General features: G+C 44.2%; 1 protein-coding gene across 4 annotated transcripts in view; it reads right to left on the bottom strand.

Annotated features, from left to right (window-relative positions):
• Positions 1-739: 739 nt before the first annotated feature.
• The window catches only part of tfap2b (transcription factor AP-2 beta), a 69,860-nt gene continuing 48,069 nt past the window's right edge, over positions 740-22,530 (bottom strand). Inside the window, exon 7 of one of the 4 annotated variants that reach the window (XM_078542319.1) lies at positions 740-1,071. In XM_078542319.1, the coding sequence (XP_078398445.1) occupies positions 792-1,071 (280 nt within the window). In that variant the 3' untranslated portion in view covers positions 740-791. Of the gene's footprint in view, positions 1,072-11,771; positions 11,797-22,530 lie in introns of those variants that run through there. The other 3 variants (XM_078542320.1, XM_078542324.1, XR_013576635.1) reach the window with 3 other exon arrangements.

Raw genomic sequence — 22,530 nt, 5'->3', positions numbered from 1 at the left:
TCGCAGTTATCCTATGGCGTTGCCATGCTAATCACACTAACGTTTGCAGTGGAACAATGACACCATTGAAGTGTGGCTGCTTCTAGAGGCAGTGGCAGATTTAGAGTTTGCGGAGCCCAGTGTGCAGCTTCATTTTCGAGCCCCCTACCACCACTACCACCACCTCAGGACCCAGCCAAGGAAAAGAACTTTCTCCCTTATCTACCTGGCCCCAACTCACATTTTTCATTTTTTTTCTTCATCTTCCTCCTATATTATAAGTGATAGGAAGTAAATGAAAATAAAGTGAGGTACGTGGATTGTTTTGGTAGTGTAGCTTTTTTTTCACAGACCACTTGAAAATTGCTGAGGGTCTCGGCAGACCACTTAATGATCCTTCCAAACTTTGTTTATACCATTAGCTAACAATTGTAAAGTGTTTTGGATAAGACCAAAAGCTTTATCAAAAAAAACTAACAACTTTTCCCCAGTCCACCTGAATGGAGTTCTCAGATCACAGTTTGAAAACTTCTGATCTAGGTGAAAGCACTATGCCAACGTGAAAAATATGCAAAAGTAAAAAAGAATAGATGATGCGTGAATGGAAAAATAAAAGTTAACTTCCTCTGAAGAAACTTATTCGATTTGAAAAAATAATATTTATTCAAATAGCTTTTTTCCTACACTTTTTCTTTACCAAATTGCCAATTAAGTCATTGCAAGTAATATTTTGTCAACAGGCACTTTCAATTGTCAAAATTGCCAAACTTGTCAAATTTCCCTGACTCATGTATTTAGCAAATAATTTAAACTCATTTCAATACAGAGAAAGAACGTTCACCAGGAGCATTTGTGACAGGTATTATTAAAAATATTTTCAGAATGGTTTCTGCATTTGGAAAGGTTGCCTGCAAAACATCACATACAAGACTATACAAATCAACTAGTGATCTTGAAGCACGGACCCCATCGTTTTCAATAAAATGAATGAAATACTTTGCTTCATCTTCAAAAAGATTTGCGTCTATGTCCTCTCGGTGGAATTCACTTAATGTCTTCCTGCAGTGGCTTTTAGCATTTTCATCCATACTTCTGTCAAAAAACACACAAAATAACTCAACAGTTTTCTTTAGAGATTCACCTCTACTCTTCAATTGCACTGTTATTGTATCAAATGTATTAAATAACATTGACAATCTCAATGATGATCTTTTCTTTCCTTTTTAAATTTATTTAATTGTCTTTAGTTTCATCGAAAAATAACCTCCTGCTTTTTTTTACACTTCTCATCAGATATATCAGAGGTATCTATATTTCCTGTTAATGTTAATGCCTCTGTTTCCACCAAGCTATAGTCATCTTGAACTTCCATGACAAAACTTTTAACTGAGGCTAACAATTGTGCATCATTGGATAAATTTGTATCAACCTTTTGCAGCAATTTGCTGTTGGCATTAATTCTTTGAAGTAAATGATTCCACAAAGGAATAAAAACAGCTTTTTGTACTTTTCACTTTTCTGCTAAGGATTTTGCTTTAATTTTCACGTGTGGTTTTTCAGAATTCGATGTGGCTATGACTAATAAGGTTTTCTTTACATCAACATAGCTCACTTTCAAAGCCAAAACAGCATCTGCATGAGCAGACCACCTGGTGTCACAAATTCTTTTGACTGTCAAATGTTTTTAAATTGCCTGCTCCAAGCGTGATTGTAGAGTACTCCACCGATGCGTGGAAACCAAAAAGAAAAGGCATACACGTTTTGAACGAAGTCAAAAAACTGTGTAGCTCCCTCACAAGATTCAGCTGCAGTGTTGCAGATTAAATTTAAAGAATGGCTGGAACATGATATGAATAAAGCAAAGGGGCTTGCATTGTTCAGTCTTGCCTGTAGACCTGAATATTTTCTTGCCATATTTGCGGCATTATCAAAGCCCTGCCCACGACAGTTTTTGATGCCCAAACCTAAATCTGCAACGATTTCCAAAACAGTTGTCTCTAGACATTCAGAAATGTGAGATTTAAGCGAGGTAAAACAAATAAATCACTTTACAACTTCACTATTGCTGGACACTCATCTTAAAATTAATGTTAATTGGTCTACATGAAACACATCTGGTGTTGAATCGACTATTATGGAATGGTACTTGGCATCCTTTACTTCGTCAGTGAATTGGTTTCTGAGCCGCTCTGCCATTATAGTGATGAATTCACCGTGGGTTTGGTACATTAAAAAGCTGGTCTTCCCTGAGCCACAATACTGATAGTTTTTCAAATGCTTTAAGATATTCAAGGCAGGTTAAAAAATTACCTTTCTGATTTGACAATGATGACTCATCATGTCTTCTTAGATGTAGTCCCAAAGGAGTCAGAAGTTTGACCATGACTACAGCATGTCTCAGCACTTTCCTCCAATAAGAACGCTCCTTCTCAAACTGAGCTGATAACACAGAATCGTCTTCTTGCCTCGCCTTCATTCTTTTGTATTTTTGACCGCCAGACTCATAGTGTTGCTTCGTTATTGCTAAAAAACTGACCTTGGATTTTAGGCAGATTAAAAATGTCTGAAAGAGCAGGGGTGTAGCCACGGGTGGGCCTGGGTGGGCCATGAACCACCCAATTACGTGTATCGCAGTTAATCCTGCTTTTTATCAGGCTCTGTCAAAACGGGATTCTGAACCGTTCCATACTAGTGGCAATTGTTGCAGAGTGTTGAGGTAGTGGGGGGGTCCTTTTGCTCAATTGGATAATTCTAATTGGTCAAGCAGACAGATTCAGATTGGCAAATGATGATTTCCCTTAGTTGCTGTTATGCTATTGCCGAGGCAGTGAAAAAATGGTGAAGCAAAATTCTTTGCCTATCTACTTCAAGAAAAGCACGTTTAGAGCACGGTTTGCAGAAACACAGAAAGCCTGGACCACTTTGCGACTTGCAACGCTTATTAAGTTCAGATATTTGTTGGATTTGTCCTGCATTTTGGGTCCCCCTGTCATTTGGGGGCCTCGTGCCACCGCACGGTTTGTTTCACGGTAAATCCGACACTGTCTAGAGACTTCTAGATCGAGACTGATTTGAGTGGTTGGCTTTACCAGCGCCTCAGAGGCTACAACATCTCGACAGCAAATATAAATATTGCCTCCAGGAAAAGGATAATTACCGTAGTTTTAAGCTGTGGGCAGACTTAAGGTTCAATCTATCTGTCATGAGGATTCCCCATTGCTGATGTGTACGAGCCTCTCCCTTTTCCAGCCCTGGCACGGGGGTGGGGCGGGGGGGAGGCAGCAGAGAGTGCCCAGAACAAAGTGATGAAGTGTGACTTTCAAACAATCACATGAGCACAGTTGTTTACCTGTTGCTTGGAAACAGCCGCTAAAATATCAGTCTTAAAGCAGTGAATGGTGAAAGATGGTCCAGAATGTTCTGTCACTTGGCGAGGAGGTGAAGAGGGGGTCTAAATCGGGTAGAGTAGCGCTCCCCTCCATTCCCGTTCTCAGAGCGAACTTACACAGCTGGTCAATTAAGGGCCGGCAGGCAGGGGGTGGCCAATCAGTCATCAGCTGGAGTTGGGGACTAAGATGGCTGCCGCATTGTCCACTGACGTTCGTAGATGTGTTGGTGCCATCTTTAAAGGGTCATCAGGGCCAGAATGCTGCTTCAGGCCTCCTTATACAGCTGCTTCAGACCTTTCCCTTCAAGATTTCCAACACTTGGCAGTGCATCCCTGTCATTGGAGAAGGTCAAGAGGTCAGCATGGGAAGCATAGTGAAGGCCTGAGGAACAGGGCGCTTGTCGACATGTCCAAAGGAAGAACTGAGGTGGCCCTACAGTTTAGAGATGACTCTCTGAATGTTCCCCTCCAGGCGACTCAGGAAAGGCGGGTGTCCTCTTCTCCAGGGCCTGAAGGAGCAGACCTCCCCGCCTAACCAAGCAAACCTGGATAGAGGCCACAGAGGAGGTCAGCAGACTTGGGGTCACCTGGTGAACCCGGCTGTAGTGCCACAAGCAGGTCAACGACCTTGTCTGCTCTGCAAGGGCGTGTACCTCGCCTCAGCTCACTTAAGGGTCAGCAAATGGTGTAAGGGTGTTGCTGCTGGGGAGGGAGAGTCCACCAAGTTGGTGGAAGTGGCTTAAGGCTGCGTCATCCCCTCGGAAAGAAATGGATGCTGCTTGGTTAAGGTGCAAAAGCCTGGCATTCGTGGACCTTTCAAGGTCTAGTAATCCAGAGGCCCAGGCTAGTGTTCTGGGAACAAGGGTTCAAATCCCACCATGGTAGCGGGTGCAATTTAAATTCAATTAATAATCTGGAATTTAAAAGCTAGTCTCAGCAATGATGACCATGAAACCATTTTTGATTGTCGTTAAAACCCAACTGATTCACTCATGTCCTTTGGGGACAGAAATCTGCCATCCTTACCTGGTCTGGCCTACATGTGACTCCAGACTGACAGCTATATGGTTGACTCTTAAATGCCCTCTGAAATGGCCTAGCAAGCCCCTCAGTTCAAGGGCAAATAAGAGTGGGTAACATTTGCTGGCCTTGCCAGCGACGCCCACATCCTGTGAAAGAATACATTTTTTAAAAGTCACTCTCGAGTGCATATGTCAGTGGCCACAGAGGCAGAAGCTAGGGTTCCAGGTGCTTAGGTGTCGTGCCTGTTCTTGAGGGACAATGAACATTCCTCTCCTATCCTCACACAGGAGGGCCTAAAAAGCTAATGAAAAGGCCTGGACCGGCGGCAAGGTCCCACTTCTCGCCACCCTGATACCAATGGAAGCGAGAGCTCTTGAGCTGGCAGAGCAGCATGGTGGCCACTCCATCGCGTATGGTGAGTGTGGTCGCAAGAGGGCAAATAACCTCATGATGGGGCACGAGGGAAGACTCAAGTGAGCAGGTGGGATGATGTTCCTGTGCCCACCCCCCTCCCCCAACACTGCACACGCATCGACCTGAACATCAGCCAATTCTGGAGGCTCATGTTTGGAAAGACAAAACCCTTTGATCTTTCTGTTCTCTCACACAGGTCAAGCCATGAGCTGCTGTTTCAAGAGGACAGCCATCAGCCTCTGAGGATGAGGAGGGGACCTCAGAGTGTGCACTGGCACATCATTCCCCTGTATGCTCCACCAACGCAGATACTGTCACCTCAGTGGTTATGCCTGACCTGAGTCAATTCAGGTTCACAACCTGATACAGGCACCACATACACACCTGACCAGCTATGGGAGGCTGGGACAGCCAAGGCCACTGACACCTGAAGGTATGTGTTCAAGCCCATACTGAACCCAGGCTGCTGACATGCTTTTGTAGTCGTATGTAGTGGCAGATGCTGCAAGTTCAGCATGAGATGTGTGAAGATCTGGAAGAGTTTCCAGAGGGTATCCACGCCCTTACTCAGACAATGGAGGAGTCAATCCAGCCCATGAGTGCTGTGTTCTCCCTCTAGTCTGCTTGCCTAGCCTCCTCTATTGAGAGATTGATGATACTCATGGCTAGCCACATCAAGCAGACCAGTCAGAGGATGTCAGAGAATCACACAGACCTGCATTCCATCACCTTAACTATGAACTCAAGGATACAGCAGCAACTTCCTCCCTAACAGCACTGTGGGTGTACCTACGCTTCGTGGACTGCAGTGGTTCAAGAAGGCAGCTCACCACCACCCTCTCAAGGGCAACTAGGAATGGGCAATAAATACTGTCCCAGCCAGCGAACCCCACATCCCATGAATGAATAAAAAAAATAGTGGAGGCACCTGGTATCTGCCCAGCTGCTTGTCCATCTCAGATGAGCAGGGAGGTACAAGTGTGCCTTGCAGGGGAGGAAGAGCTGCTGCCTCCTGTTTCTGGGAACTCCTCTAAGGGTGCTCTCAGTGTGAACAGTGGCTCCTGGTCCCTCTGCTACTGACATCAGCTACTCAAGTTGTCATGATAGCCGAGGATGTCCCTGTACCTGTGCAGGAGGCCCTCAGATTGCTGGGACCCTCCAGGCATCAGGCAGCCAGAGGTCGGTCACCAAGGTGATGTGCAGGTCATGGGGTGCAGCAAGGTCAGCAGCATGCCTCCACCACAGCTGGCAGCAAAGAGGGAGAACTACATCAGAGCACATACAAAAGAATGAAGAAGGCTCACTAGATGCACTTGAGCTTCATGGACGAATAGATAGTTAAGACGTTACTTCTTTGCTTATATTTGTAAGAAAGGTGTGATTTGTTTTCTCCATATTTTCACCTATTTATGGTGGCCCTCTAATGGTTCACCCCAAGGGCTATTAGGAGGGACCATGGCATGTCTGGTTATCTTTTTGATCTTCCAGAAGCACCAGTTTCCAGTGAGCGAGGGAGCCTGGAGGGAGCTTGCAACCAAGGTGAAGGGCAGCAGTGGATGTTGGATGTGGGACCTTTATTTGGTTGGATGGATGATGTGGGAAGTGTCTGCTGAACCATGTATGTATGAGTGCCTCCCCAGCCTCCCTCGTGTCTTTTCAGATGCTACAGCTGGCCATCATCCTCATCACCCGCCTCGTCTGTGGAGGCCTCATGCTCCAACAAATCCTCATTGGCCAGGGCCTCACCACTTTGCAGCACCAGGTTTTGCAGGGCACAGCAGACCACCATGATCCAGGAAACACTTGCTGGGGCATTTTGAAGTGCCCCACCTGAATGATCCAGGTACCTGAATCTCATCTTCAGGAGGCCAATGGTCTGCTCAATGGTGGCTCTGGTTGCCACATGGCTCACATTCTATTGCTTCTCTCCTTCCCTCCTAGGGTTCTTGATTGGTGTCAGTAGCCATTTCTTCAGTGGGATTCCCTCGTTGCCATGAGTCTGGCCTTGAAGATGCATAGGGCAAGTGAAAAGCTTGGGCACCTTGGAGTGCCGAGCACTGTTGGCATCATGGCTGCTCCCAGGATAAACAGCATGCATCTGCAGGACCCACTGATGGTGATCACAGACTGGTTGCATGTTGAGGGAATGAAATCCCTTCCAGTTAATGAAGGCTGCCAACTGTCCTGTGGGAGCCGTGATGGCCACATGCACGTGGTCTATCACATCTTGCAACTGCGATGGTGCCTAACCTTCTGGCTCTCTTGGACTGACTTTTCGGATCAGTTTGATACTGTATGTACTGGCTGGCCCTCCTGAAGAGGACCTTGGTCACTGCCCTGATGCAGTGATGTGTCTGATTGGAAGATACCATACATGTCTCCAGTGGGCTTGGGGAATGAATGGGAGGCAGAGAAATTAAGGGCCATGATAACCTTCACTGGCACTGGCATCAGATGATCATCAATACCAATGGGGCTCAGCTTGTCCGTCATCATGGCACAAAAATCTGTGACCGCCTGTCAGGAGTGACGCAGTCTTTGGTGACATTTCTCTGTTCATGCTCTGTTTGTCTACCGTGCCCACAAGGTACCTTTTTCTCCATGCTGGTGGCTGCTTCAGACTCCTTCTGTGCCCTTCTGCCATTGCCTCATCCCAAAGTTGCCCCTACAGGTGACCATAAGGTTGCTGCTGTCCAGATGCTTAAGCCTGCACCAATCTCCCTCTCTCCCTCTCTGGTTCTCCTCCTCACTGGAGGGCTCACCTCCTGAGTGAACGATGCCAAGTGGGCACTGCTGGTCTGCCAGTTGCCTCATCAACACAGCCCACTAGCAGCCCCCTCTCAACAGATCCATGTGCCAGCACCTAAATGGCACGATGGAGGCTTGACCACAAATCCCTGAAACCTTAACTTCCTGTCCTCAATGCCAATCACTCTGGCCGCACTGCACGAGCCTTCCTGTGAAGGTGAAGTAACTGATGGCACCATTGCTGAATGCAACAATGACCTCAGCACAGGGCCCCATGTCTCTTTTGACAGCCCATAGTCCCCATGCACATTCCATAAAATTCAAGTGGGCCTGTAAAACCACTCCCCCGCCAGCGAGTTTGTATGCAGGGGGAATGAGTGTGAAATATCGCGGATAGGCTTCCCGCTGGGTTCCCGCCTGCCCGGATCTCACAGCGATTTTATGCTGGGGTGGACGAGGCCTCAGACATGCTGTCCACCCTTGTCCCAGTTGAGGCCCTTAAGTGGCCAATTATTGACTTACCCGTCGGCCGCAATGGTGGGTTTTTATGCCATATTGTCCCAAACCCTGCGTATTAGTTATGCATTCTGGGGAAACATGGCATTTCGCCATCACCTCGCTGCTCCATCAAGCCGGGCGCCATATTCAAACTCCAGCCGTGCACACACATCTCAGTGCTTCCAGCCCATGACTGCTGCAGGGAAGAGGTTAACGAAAGGTAAAAAGACTGCAGCTGCCGGGTTTAATGTCACATCACTGGAATGTCTTTAGGATGTCGTGGAGGCCCGCCATGATGTTCTCTACCCCCACTCTGGCTGCTGGATGGGCAGCAGCATGACCAACCAGGCTTGGGAGGCAGTGGCAGTGGTGATCAGTGCCAATGCTGCACAGAAGAGGATGGCCATCAAATGCAGATAGAGGATGAATGATCTCATCCGTGCAGCCAAGGTATGGCAACCATCTCATCACTCTAAACTCACACACTCAAGCCCATCACACATTCACTGGCATCTCACTCACTGCCAGTTCAAGGGATATCACCACCCATTTTCACACACATACCCTCATGTCCATTTGGCCTCATCTCCTCTGGAGACTACCTCCTAAGCCCTCACCATCTTGAGGCCACTTGCACTGATCAACATGTGCCCCTGGGATACCCTCCTTCCCCGGTACAGCCCTTGTCCTGCAGCCTCTTCCCTTGCCTGAGGCCAGTTCTGCCCCTTGCCAAGCAAACCAGCAGGAATTGAAAAGCCACCCACATATGGCTGATCTGGTAAATAGAGACCTATCCATGAGCCCCCTAAACATGATGTGGTGCTGTCTGTGAAGCCTGGCACTGATGACTGTGAGTGCTGAGCGAAGCAAGGTAGGCTATCAAACTTTGAAGTCCCGAGCGAAATGCAGCCCGCTAGATGCACGTCGCTTATGTGCTGTTGTAACACGCCAATGTGGGCGGACAATCCAGGGAGGGGGACGATTCCAGTGGGCAGGCCTAATAATGATTACAATGATGTTCCCGACATCCGATGGCAGAGAACGTGGCACGCCATTGGTGTGCTGAGCAGACAATCACAAACTGGTTTCAAGCCGTCGTGAAACCGATTGCACCATATTGTCTGCTCACGCCACTGTACCCGCCACCAGTGGGCACGGAAAATTCCGGCCCCTGTCTTGATGGCTGAAAACCATCTTCCCTGCCAGGTCCTGCTTTTTCAACTTTCAAGTGATCAATATTCCAGGGGAGGACAAAGAAAATGTTTCAAAGACACTCTGAAGCTCTCCTTGAAGGGTGGTTCAAAATGGCGGCAACTTGTCAATCAAGCTGCATCCAGGGGTGTAGTGCTGCTGCAGCACACTGGAGCACCACTCTGGCACCTTCTATTTAAAGCAGGCTTGTCCAACTCAATGTGTCCTGCCAAACTTGTTAGACATTTAACTGACTTATATTTGAAAAGTACTGTAAAGCTGCTCATCCAATCACAGGCTAGTTCCTCCTTGAATTTGCTGCTGATAGGTTCACTAGTGAGTTTATGTTGCACACAAGCCTCCTCCCACCCTCCTTGATCATACTATCAGGGTAACCTTCAGATTCTCTCTTCCTCATGTGTTTATCAAGTTCCTTGAATGTATCTATACTAGAATCAGAGAATGCTTACAGCACAGAAGGAGGCCATTCAGCACATTGTCTTTGTGTCAGTTCTTTGTAACAGTATATCAGCTAGTCCCACTCCTCTGCCTTTTCCATGTAGTCCTGTAAAATCTTCTCTTCAGATAATTATCCAGTTCCCTTCTGAAAACCACAGATGAATTTGTCTCCACCACACGCTCAAACAGTGCATTCCAGATCCAAACCACTTGTTGCATAAAGAAGCTTTTCCTCATGTCGCCTCTGGTTCTTTTATTAATCACCTTAGGGTTCTCAACCTTCTGTAAATGGGAACAGTTACTCCCTATTTATTATGTCCAGGCCTTTCATGATTTTGAATGCGTCTAACAAATCCGCCTCTCAACCTCACTTATCCAGTTTCACCAATCTAACCACATAACTGAAGTCACCCTCGGAACCATCCTTGTAAATCTTTTCTGCACCCTTTCTAAAACCTTCACATCCTTCCCATTGAGGCTGAACCAATGTTTTATGAATGTTCATAACTGACTTGCTTTTGTACTCGATGTGCCTATTTATAAACGCAGAATTCAGTATAATTTATTAACTACTTTCCCAACCTGCCCTGCCACCTTCAATAACTTATTCACATATACACCCAGGTCCAACTGCTCCTGCATTCCATTTAATTTTGTACCCTTTATTTTATGTCACCTCCCCTGGTTCTTCTGGCCAAAACATTTCATTTCACACTTCCTTACATTACATTTCATCTGTCACATGTTTGCCCATTCCACCAGCCTGTGTACATCCACTTGAAGTCTATCATTATCATTCTCGCAGTTCACAATACTTCCATTTTGAAACTGTGACCTGTACACTCAGGTCTAGGTTACTAATATAAGTCAAGAAGATCAGTGGTCCCTCTATATACCATTCCCCAGTCAAAAGTAAGTAATGTTTTCTGTAATTCATGTTTTTAATAGGCTTGAATTAAATAATTAAACTGCTGCTAATGAAATTCTAGCTATGCTAAAGACTAGTGATTCAAAATACCACACTGTTCAAAATAAAATGCTTACCGCCTACTGGCACTAATATTTTTCACTTAAAAAGCAGTTTACTGATTTTTCAGGACTCAAATCATTAATACGTAGGAAAACAATGTAATAGTAGATTTAGAAATGATACAGTCAACACATTTTCTTACAAAAACAAAAATAGCTGGAAAAACTCAGCAGGTCTGACAGCATCTGCGGAGAGGAATGCAGTTAACATTTCGAATCCGTATGACTCTTCATCAGAACTGAGGAAAAATAGAAATGAGGTGAAATATAAGCTGGTTGAGGGGGGTGGGACAGGTCGAGCTGGATTTTTCCTTAATTCTGATGAAGAGTCATATGGACTTGAAACATTAACTGTGTTCCTCTCCACAGATGCTGTCAGACCTGCTGAGTTTTTCCAGTTATTTTTGTTTTTGTTTCAGATTTCCAGCATCCGCAGTATTTTGCTTTTACATTTTCTTACAGCTCCTCCAAATTTACCTCAAAATTTGCCACTCCATCACTGTAAGACCCCCAAAGCTTACCTCTTCCAAGAATCCCAGCACTTAGGCTCCAGGGACTGCTTGCAACCTCAGTGCTGTCCACTGCAGTTTCTGGTGCTGAGGGGATGAGAGAGCTGCTGGCCAATCGGATTGGTCGACAGCATTCTAAGGTGGGACTTCCTCCCGAGTGAGGGGCGGAAGTCTCCCCTGCAGCCAATTAACACTTGTTGGAGCGTGAAATCGCTGTGGGGCAGACAGAGTCGATGGGGATATGTTCGCTGCTGACTCTTCAAATGATGGAATGTGACACCCTGCCATACTAAAAATTCTGACCTCGATCTTCAGTCAGCTTAACAAGCTTTCAATTGACAGTTTTGCAGATTGCATGGCATTCGTATTTGATTTGCCATCTGCTTCTGGTAAAATGCAGACCCAGTGTGATGACTTTGGAGGTCCTTGCTGATACCACCCCATAAGTTTTTACACCCTTGCTGGCCTTCAAGGACATCCACTAGGCAGAGAAAATGTCAGCCATTATTTCCAGTGGTGGTTGAATTGGTAAAATGGACGTAGGCTTATGGATCATCTCTGGAAAAACAAAAGAGAAAACAGAATATTTTTTTCACACTGACATTATTAGAACACAGAATGCTTTATCACAAGTAATTATTGAAGCAGGGGCCGTAAGATCACTTAAAATAAAACTAGATACGCACTTGAAAAAAAAAATAGTTATGAGGGCCTAGAAATCAAACTGGATCATTTCCTCCACTGGGACATATAGGCCTGAGGTACTTGAATAAAGCTGGTGAACTGCCAACATATTCCAAGCGCCCCAGGCTGCTCGTTGGCAAATCAGCATTAGATTTCTAACTGCTGCATTACTGGCAGCGGCCCTTAGCTATGTCCTGGGAGGAGTTGGGCTGGTGGAGGGGAAGGTTGGGCTAAGAATTTTTTTAACAAACTTGACCTTTTTGCTGGAAGCCTCCAATTTTCCCTTTGAAGACCATTAGTTAGACCACATATTCCCTAATATCTGTTAAGGCATGGGCTCTGAACGCTTCTCTTTCTGCTTTACCAATATGCCAAATGACACAGGCAATTGTTCACACTCGGTGCTGCTGCAACAATCCTATTCATTTGAATTCAGCTAATCGGATTTGTAGTAATTATAGGTTGGATAAATGTAGGACCATAGCTTTAAGAATATTCCTGCGCTGTAAGATCACATGATCCAATGAGTTTGCAGCGTGGGAACCTCCAGGAGAAAGTTCATCTTTAGTTATAGAGTTTGATGCACACATGTAGTTGCTGCTGCTGCCTTGTAAATAAAGTTAGTTAAATCTGTCCACCAAGAAAAGTTGCACGGGAAATCAACTCTATAATAAACTGGTGATGAGGATAAATCAGATCCGGTACTGGCCCAGCGATTGTGAGCACCTAAGATAATTAAAAAGAGAGGAAGATATATATACTCATCTGAGATGCCAAGTTTGACAGAATCAATCCATTTGAGCCAGCCACTGATGACTGGGCTCAATATATAGAACGTCTTGCACTCTACTTTCATACCAACAAAATTATGGGCAAGGAAAATAGGAGAGCAATTCTCCTGAGTATTTTTGGGTGGAAGACCTACAGTTTAATTCAAAGCTTGATGACCCCCAGTGCCCCAGATTCAAAGACCTTCAGTAAATTAGTAGAGCTCGTTAAGGGACATTTTGAACCCAAGCACTCAGTAACAATGCAGAGGTTCGGGTTCAATTCACAGAAGAGAGCCCCAAGAGAGACCATTGCTACCTACGTGGCGAAATTAAAACAACTAACAGAATATTGTGATTTCGGTGAAACCCTGAATGATATGCTCAGAGATTGTTTAGCCATGTAGCGTACAGGAGGATGCTGTCCAGCGAAGATTGCTGCTGAAGTGGATCTTGATTTTAAGAAAGCGTTAGAAATAGCGCTTGCGATGGAAAGTGCTGTAAGGGATTCACAAGCGATTCAAGGTGCGCAAAATGGCACCGTTCTTCTAGTTGGGTGAGAACAGTCAGCCAAAAGTGGTGTGAAAAGCCAGGACTCTGCCGCGAAGGGGGGAGCAGCCCCCATTAACCAAAAATTTAAAAGAAACAGCTCAGCAGCAAAGTCAAAAACTAATTTTTATTGAAGTGGAAACAATCAAACTCCTAATGATTGGCCATTTAAAAAGGTGGAGTGTTATTTTTGTCACAGAAGTGGACGCATATTGAAACATTGCAAAGTGAGATTTAAACAGGCTTCCAAACAACAATCGAAGTCCAATGAAGTATATTGTGTAGAAGAGGCAGAAACAACCAATTCTAACATTTATTCATTATTCAACATGAAAGTTGGGAAGACAGAACCAATTATTGTCACAGTGCAAGTGAATGGTAACCCCTTAAAAATGGAAGTAGACCCAAGTGCATCTACCACTGTAATAGGAGAACATACTTTCAGATATTTAAATAAAGGTGCTCAACAATTAAATTTGGAACAAACATCTGCCAAGTTGAAACATACACAGGAGAAGAAATCCAGGTAAAAGGTATCACCAGAGTAACTGTTTATTATAGACACCAGTTGGCACAGCTACCAGTGATAATGGTAGAAGGTGAAGGACCAAGCCTTCTAGGTCATGACTGGTTGAAAACGGTTAAATTAAACTGGCCCAAAATCTTTCAGTTGTGAGCAGGGGGACTGCCAGAGCTGCTAAAAAAAATGACACTGTCTTCAAGGATGAACTATGGAAAATCCAAGACATACAGGCCAAAATTTACATGGACCCAGAAGCAACCTCTCACTTCTTGAAAGCAAGACCAGTACCATACGCCCTGAGATAGAAGGTTGACGCTGAGTTGAACCAGCTAGACAGGTTGGGTGTCATAAAAGCAGTTCAGTTTTCAGAGTGGGCAGCACCCATAGTCCCTCTTCTTAAACCAGACCAGACCATCCGTATCTGTGGGGACTATAAACTAATGGCCAACAGAGCAGCCAAACTGGTCAAGTACCCCATCCCCAAGATTGACGACCTCTATGCCAAACTAGCAGGAGGGACAATGTATGCAAAGCTTGACATGAGTCACGCACATCAGCAACTGGAGCTGGATGATGCCTCCCAAGAATTTGTGACCATAAATACCTACAAAGGGTTATATCAATATCCACACCTTCCCTTCGGTGTATACTTGGCCTGTGCCATTTTTCAGAGGACAATGGAGAGCTTGCTACAAGGATTACCTCAAGTTGTTGTCTACCTGGACAATGTACTGATAACTGGATTCACAGAAAAGGAACACTTGGCTACTCCAGAGGAAGTCCTAAAATGATTTTTAGAAACAGAAAAGCGTCTAAAGATGGAAAAGTGCACTTTTCAGGAAAAATAAGTCATTTATTTGGGCCACCAGATGCCCAAGGTTTACATCCTGTTGAAGAGAAGGTTAAAGCAATCAGAGAGGCACCTGCACCTAAGAACATCTCTGAACTTAAATCACATTTAGAGATGGTAAATTATTATGGCCGATTTCTACCAAATTTATCAACAGTTCTAGCCCTTCTACATTTACTGCTAAAGAAAAACCAGCATTTGGGTTTTGGAGTCACCTCAAGAAGAAACCTTCATGAAAGTAAAACAGCTCTTGCATTCTTCAAATGTGTTAGTGCATTATGACCCAACAAAGAAATTGGTGCTAATCTGCGATGAGTCTCCCTGTGGAGTGGGGAGTGGTACCATCTCACAAGGTGGACGAATGTACAGAAAGGCCAATGGACTATGTATCCAGTACATTTACCACAGCTGAAAAAGGATATTCTCAGATTGAAAAGGAAGATCTGTCAATTATTTTTGGTGTAAAAAAATTCCACCAATATGTGCATGGGTGACATTTCACAATAGTATCAGACCACAAACCACTTTTGGGTCTGTTTAGTGAGGAATGGGCTATATCTCCCATAGCTTCTAAACGAATTACAAAGATAGGCCCTAATGTTGGCGACATATTAATACACCTTTGTACATAGATCAGGATTCCTATAAAAAATGTCAATGCCCTAAGTCGCCTACCTTTGCAAGATAGCAATGACCATGTTCCAACTCCCCAAGAGCTCATATTAATAATGAATTTCCTGGAACCCTCACCAATCTGTGCCAGGCAGAGAGGAAACTAGATGAATCATGATCCAGTCCTGTCTCGAGTGAGAGACCAAGTGTTACATGGTTGGTCCCAGGAACAAGTCTCTGATGAATTGAAGCTATTTTTCAACCGAAGACACGAGATGAGCAGTCAAGATAGTTTTCTATTATGGGATGCACAAGGAAGGGAACCGCTCTTAGTAGAGTCACACAGTGCCCATCTGAGAATCTCAAGGTCGTTAAACACTGTGTGCAATGTCAACAGCTACAAAAGTTGCCAGTGGCAGCCCCATTACACCCATGTGAGTGGCCTAGTAGGCCCTGGATGAGATTGCATATAGATTATGTTGGTCCTTTTCTTGGAACCATGTTTCTACTGATTATAGATACTTATCCCAAGTGGTTAGATGTTTATGAGGTAACATCGTCAAGTCAGGCACTACTATAGACAAACTACGCCAAAGTTTCGCCACCCATGGATTGCCAGAGGTAATCATCTCAGATAATGGTACTGCATTTACGAGCGCTGAGTTTCAATGATTTGTCAGCCTCAATGGTATCAGCCATGTGAAGACTGCATTGCAACATCTGTCATCTAATCGTCCAGTGGAAAGAGCAGTATAAACTTTTAAACTGGAAATGAAAAATTTAACAGGTGAATCATCGGAAAGTAGACTTGCTGATTTCCTATTTCATTACAGAACAACTACCCCCCCACCCCCCCACACTACAACAGGAGCAACAGCTGCAGAGTTACTGATGAGGTGCCGTCTTCGAACAAGACTAAGCCTGAGACATCCCAATTTGGAGGGGAAGGTGGAGAAAAGTCAAGGGAACAAAAAAGCGTTTCATGATTTGCACAGTCATGAGCAACAATTTACAGTATATGTAAAGAATTTCGGTGGAGGACTGAAGTGGTTACCTGGTAAAGTAAGCTCTGTGGCCGGACCAATGTTGTACCACGTGCAAGTGGAGGGCCAGATCACCCGTAAGTATGTGGGTCATTTAAGAAGAAAGGAGATACCCCAATAAAATGATGTTCCACCTGTAATCATTGCTGAACCTATGGTTTCTGTTGAAGTTGCTCAGCAGGGACAGACATGCCTGATGTCTCTGTTGGAGTGGGAGACACTGAGCTGCCTGTGTCTAATGAGGTACCTGATGTTAATGCGGCTCCAGAGAATGTGTTTCCTGCAAAAGAATTGGAAGTGGTGGAGCTGCGACGTTCCACACAGATCAGGAAACCACCTGAAAGACTGAAATTGTAATTTCATGACCTGTGTAAATATTGTAATGTCATGAGATAAATATCCTTGTAAATACAAAATGTACAGAAAAGTTAAAGGGGGACGAATGTAGTAATTATGGTTTGGATAAACGTAGGACTTTAGCTTTAAGAATAATCCTGTGTTGTAAGATCACATGATCTGTGTAAACCAATGAGTTAGCAGTCCGGGGAACCTCTAGGACAGAGTTATTTAGTTATAGAATTTGATGCACTCTGTAGTTGCTGCTGCTGTCTTGTAAGTAAAGTTAAATGTGTCCACCAAGAAAAGTCACCTGGAAAATCAACTCTATAACAGGATTCCAAGGAGAAGGTGAACAGGTTTTGGGGAGGGAATGGAATATAAAATTTAGGGAGTTTTACAGCAGCTGTACAGAGCTTTGGTGGGACTACATCTAGAGCACTGTATACAGCTTTGGTCTCCTTATTTGAAAAGGATATAATTGCATTAGAAGCAGCTTAGAAAAGGTTTATTCTACCCATTCGTGAGATGAAGGGTTTATCTTATGAAGAAAGATTGAAGAGGTTGGGCCTATACCCATTGGAGTTTAGAAGAATGGGAGGTGATCTTATTGAAACATATAAGGTCCTGAGGGGACTTGATAGGGTGGATTCCAGGAGGACATTTTCTCTTAAGGGGGAAACTAGAACAAGGCTCATAATTTAAGAATAAGAGGTCTAGATTTTAAAATGGAGATGAGGTGAATTTCTTTTCTCTCAGAGCATTGTTAGCCTGTGGAATTCTCTTCCCTAGAAAGCAGTAGAGGCTGGGTCATTGAATTTATTCAGGCTGAGTTAACTTGATATTTGATAGACAAGGGAATTAAGGATTATTGAGGGGCAAGCAGGAAAGTGGAATTGAGATCATAACCAGATCAGCCATAATCTTATCAAATGACAGATCAAGCTCAAAGGGCTAAATGGTCCAGTCGTGCTCTTAAGTCCTATGTTCCTATAAGTCAGGAGAAGAGTTACTGCAAGATATTCAGCCTCTGACCTGCTCTTGTAGCCACAGTATTTATATGGCTGGTCCAGTTAAGTTTTTGGTCAATGGTGACTCCCATGGATGTTGATGGTGAGATGTTCGGCGATAGTAATGCCGTTGAATATCAAGGGGAGATGATAAGATTCTGTCTTGTTCAAAATGGTCGTTATTTTTATATTTTAAATGGTCATTATATTTATATTTTTTTTCAGATCTTGCTGAAATCTGACATGTATTGCTTCAGCATCTGAGGAGTTGTGAATGGAGCTGAATACGGTGCAATCATCAATGAACATTCCCACTTCTGACCGCATCATGGAGATCACGGTCATTGATGAAGCCGCTGAAGATATTTGGGCCTAGGACACTGTCCCAGTGAGCTCCTGTAGTGGTCTCATGGGACAGGAGGTGATCGGTCTCCAACAGCCACAGTCATCTTCTTTTGTGCTTAGTATGACTTCAACCAGTGGAGAGTTTCCCCCCTGATTTCCATTGACTTCAATTTGGCTAGGACTCCATGATGCCACACTCAGTCAAATACTGTAATGATGTCAGGGTAGTCACTCTCACCTCACCTCAAGTCCTGCTCTTTTGTTCATTTTTGAACCAAGGCTGAAATGAGGTGAGGAGCCAGATAGCTCTGGTGGAACCCAAACTGAGCATCTGTGAGCAGGTTACTGCTGTATAAATACCACTTGATAGCACTGTGGATGACATCTTCTGTCACTTTTCTGATAATCGAGACTAGGCTGACGAGGTGGTAATTGGCCAGATTGGATTTGTCCTGCATTTTGAGGACAGGACTTTTCCACATTTAGATGCCAGTGTTGTAGCTGTACTGGAGTAGCTTGGTTATGGGCTTCCCTCAGTACTATTGCTGGGATGTTGTTAGGACCCAATGCCTTTGCTGTATCCAGAGCCTTCAGTCATTTTTTTGGTATCATGTGGGGTGAACCAAATTTCTTGGCTTCTCTGATGTTGCAAACCTCAGGACGAGGTCAAGATGAATCATGCACTAGGCACTTCAGGCTGAAGATGGTTGAAAATGCTTCAGCCTTAGCTTTTACATTCACGTGCTTGGCTACACCATCATTGAGGATGGTGTTATTTGTGGTGCCTCCTCCTCCTCTGGCTAACTGTTCAGGACTGGTTGTGGCAGGGCTTCAGAACTTTGATCTGATCTGTTGATTTTGGGATTACTTAGCTCTATCCATCGCGTGGCTGCTTCCACTCTTTAGCATGCACCTAGTCCTGTGTTGCAGCTTCACCATGTTGGCATCACATTTTTAGGTATGCCTGGTGTTGCTTCTGACATGCTCATCTGTACTCCTCATTGAACTGGGATTCGTCCAGTGGCTTGGTGGTGATGGTAAATTGTGGGATATCCCAGGCCATGTTATAGATTATGGTTGAATACAATTCTGCTGCTGCTGATAGCCTACAGCACCATGGACCACTGAATAGTGAGTTTTGAGCTGCAAGATCTGCTCTGAATCTATCCAATTTAGCGCAATGGTAGTGCCGCATAACACAGTGCTGGGTGGCCTCAATTTGAAGATGAGGCTTCTTCCCCATAAGCGTTATGTGGTGGTCGCTCCTATCAGTATGGTAATGGATAGATGCATATTTGACAGATTGGTGAGGATGAGATTGGTTAGGTTTTTTTCCTCATGTTGGTTCTCTCACTGTCACAAGCCTAATCCAGCAGCTGTGTCCTTCAGGACTTAGCCAGCTCAGTAAACAGTGGTTATTCTTGGTAGTGGACATGGAAGTGCACCACCCAGAATACACTCTGTGCCCTTGCTACCCTCACTGCTTCTTCCAAGAGATGTTCAAGCGATGGAGGTGCACAGATTCATAAGCAGACTGGGGAAAGGATGTGCAGGGAGGAGGGTAGTAAGTGGTAATCAGCAGAAAGTTTCCTTGCGCAAGTTTGACTTAATGCTATGAGAATTTATGGCATTTGGAATCAATATTGACCTTGCTGAAAGATGATTCTGTGAATATCATTATATCGGACCATTGCTTTACTAGTCTTTGGGACAGTTCTCCCCATTCAGGCACAAGTCCCCAGATGTTATTGAGGAGGACTTTGACTGTTTCTTTGTCACATGAGGACCAAGGTCAATTCTGGGTGATCCATCTGGTTTTGTTCTTATGAAAACTTTTCATATCAGTTTGACACAACTAAGTGGTTTGCTAGGCCATTGCAGGAGACATTGAAGAGTCAGCCATATTGCTGTGGGTCAGGAGTAGCATATAGGCTAGGTCAGATAAAGGCAGTAGTTTTCCTTCCACAAAGGACAATAGTAAACTTCTAATTAGTAGTTAGTAGACAGTGAAGCAGTAGAACAATCCAGAGCTTCAGGATCACCGTCACAGATACTAGATTTTTATTCCAGTTTTATTTAATTAACTGAATTTAAATTCCCCAGATACCATGGACGTGGCTGGGTGGGGGCTGGGTGGAGCGGGGAGTGTGTTGGGGGTGGGATTTAATCTCATGTCCTTGGATCATTAGTGCAGGTGTCAACAAAGTCCTCTAGTTCAGTAACATAATAATCACTCTACTACTGTACTTAGATCATCTAATACTAACACTCCATAGTAGCTGCCTAGAGATTCTGTTCGGACAGAGTTATTGTGCATCAGATAAAATTTAACTAAATTGCGCAGCCCAATTTTGTTCCCACATAGTTTCTCAGCACAGTCCATGTACTATCTATTTGTTCACCCTTACAAAGCCACACATTAAAGTATCTCTTCCACTGGTTCAAGTTCATAAATCAAAGTCTTAATGTGAGGCTCGTCCTCATAACTAAGAATGCAAAGCTTAAAGATAACATTAATTGTCTTATTTTAAAACACATAATGATAATATTGAATTGTTTAACCTCTGCTCTAAATGTACTGTAATCAGATTGTTTGTCCCATTGAAAATAGCTCAAGATTCGATAGCTCATTCACTAAAACGATGACTTGAAGTTTAAACTAATATCTTCAATTAAGGTTAAATGGATGCAAAGGATATAAACCCCACTGTCACCACCAGCACCTGAAAAAGACTCCTTGATTGAATCCCACATTTCAAAAATATTTCAAAAGTTAGGTATTAAAAGATAATGTTTTGTTGCTTGGGCCTTGCTCCCACCCATCCGCTCCTCATATTCACTTTTTTTATTTGATTCAGTGTTGGGCGTTAAGCCAAATGTCCAAATTTTAATTACAGAAGCAAAATGTTGCAAATGCTGAAAAACTGAAATAAAAACAAAAAATGTTGAAAATACTCAGCAGGTCAGATGCCATCTATAGAGAAAGTGAAGCAGAGTTAAAAGGCTACATTTTCTCAGCCCCATGGGGACAGCGTTGGAAGTGGGAGAGCCTGGAAAATAGAAGGGTGCCATGTAAGGATGGCTCCCCGATGCATTCCCACTTCCAGAGGACTTTCCCAGGGACAGGCTGGGAACTGGGTCAGCTACTTGTTCCAAGGAGGCAGCACCCAATAAATGCAAATAAGGCCCCACTTGAGGTTGTAACCTGCGTTTTTTTTTAATATGCATTATTGAGCAACTATTATTTTAGATAAATGCCTGTGAATAACCCATTGAAGATTCTTATTCTGGCTTTTCAAATGAGAAAGAATTTGCATTACTTCAAATTTTTTTCAAAAAAGTAATCTCTTGGTAAAAAAATAATTGAACTACGGCAGTTACTGGAACCCTGGAACAAAATCAGAAAACATGAGGAGCTCTCAACAACACAGTTTCATCTGTAAAGAGAACACAAATTAATGTTTGAATTTTGAACCTCCGTTCTCTTTACAGATGTTTACAGCATTTCCTGCTTTCGTGTTAGTCATTTCTAATTGTTTTGTTCATTTATCACAATGAAGTTTCAATACTATTGCAGTCAAACTTTAAGTCCCATTTTCCTTGCTTTTACTTTAAGGTCAGGATATTCACAAATCAAATTTGATAATGCTTTGTAATTTCAGCCATCCAACCTGCCACCAAGTGTTGCTTGTACAGCATGCACAATTGAATTTTTAAACAAATGCACCATTTGGTCAATGTGTATATAAGACCATGGCCAGAATTTTACGCTCCCCCACTGGCAGGTTTTTAGGCCGGGGGTTGCGGAGCGTGAAATTGAAGGAACGGTGTTCCCTCTGGGCTCCCGCCTGCCCCGACCACACAGCGATTTTACGCTGGGCCGGGCAATGCCTCAGGCGGGAAACCCGCCCTTGCCCCAATTGAGGCCCATAAGTGGCCAATTATTAGTCACATAAGGAGCACTTCCCACAGAACCTCAATTTTTAGGCTGGCGGGAGGATTGACCTAATGTGGGGGAAGCCCAAAAATCAACAGACCTAGTGTTGGGGGGGGCGGGGGGGGGGGGGGGGCGGGGGGGTTGCCTCCATCAGAAGCCACCTTCTGACTGGGGGCACCTCCCCTTAAGGTCCAATGGCCTCTGAACCCCCCTCACCACCTCCCCCCCCCCCCCCGACTCCTTGAATGCCTCCTTCTGGCCCCCTTCATGCACACCCAGGCCTTCCCTACCCTCCCCACCTTAGGATCTGTAGCCAATTGATGCTCATTTGAGCACAAATTGGCTGCAGGGACTGGGAGTCGGCCGGAAACCCCGTCATCCGAAAAATTCAGGCCCATATTAACTGAAGAACTGTATGATAAGCATCTGAGATTTAATAAATTGATCTTAGTAATAAATTCTGTGATAATTCTAATAATAGTAGTGCATGTAAGATAATAGAGAGTGAATGCTCACATGTAGACCTAAAGTGATGAGGGACAGAATAGTGTCCTGATCATTTTGCCTCAATCAGATACATAATTAAACTGAGTTGGGAGATTGTTTCCTGGCAAAGAAATGGTTAGAGAACAACAT

The sequence above is a fragment of the Cetorhinus maximus genome, chromosome 5 (assembly GCF_964194155.1).
Source record: "Cetorhinus maximus chromosome 5, sCetMax3.hap1.1, whole genome shotgun sequence".
Lineage (NCBI taxonomy): Eukaryota > Metazoa > Chordata > Chondrichthyes > Lamniformes > Cetorhinidae > Cetorhinus > Cetorhinus maximus.
The sequence above is the reverse complement of the archived record's forward strand: the minus strand, read 5'-3'. Positions and strand labels throughout refer to the sequence as shown.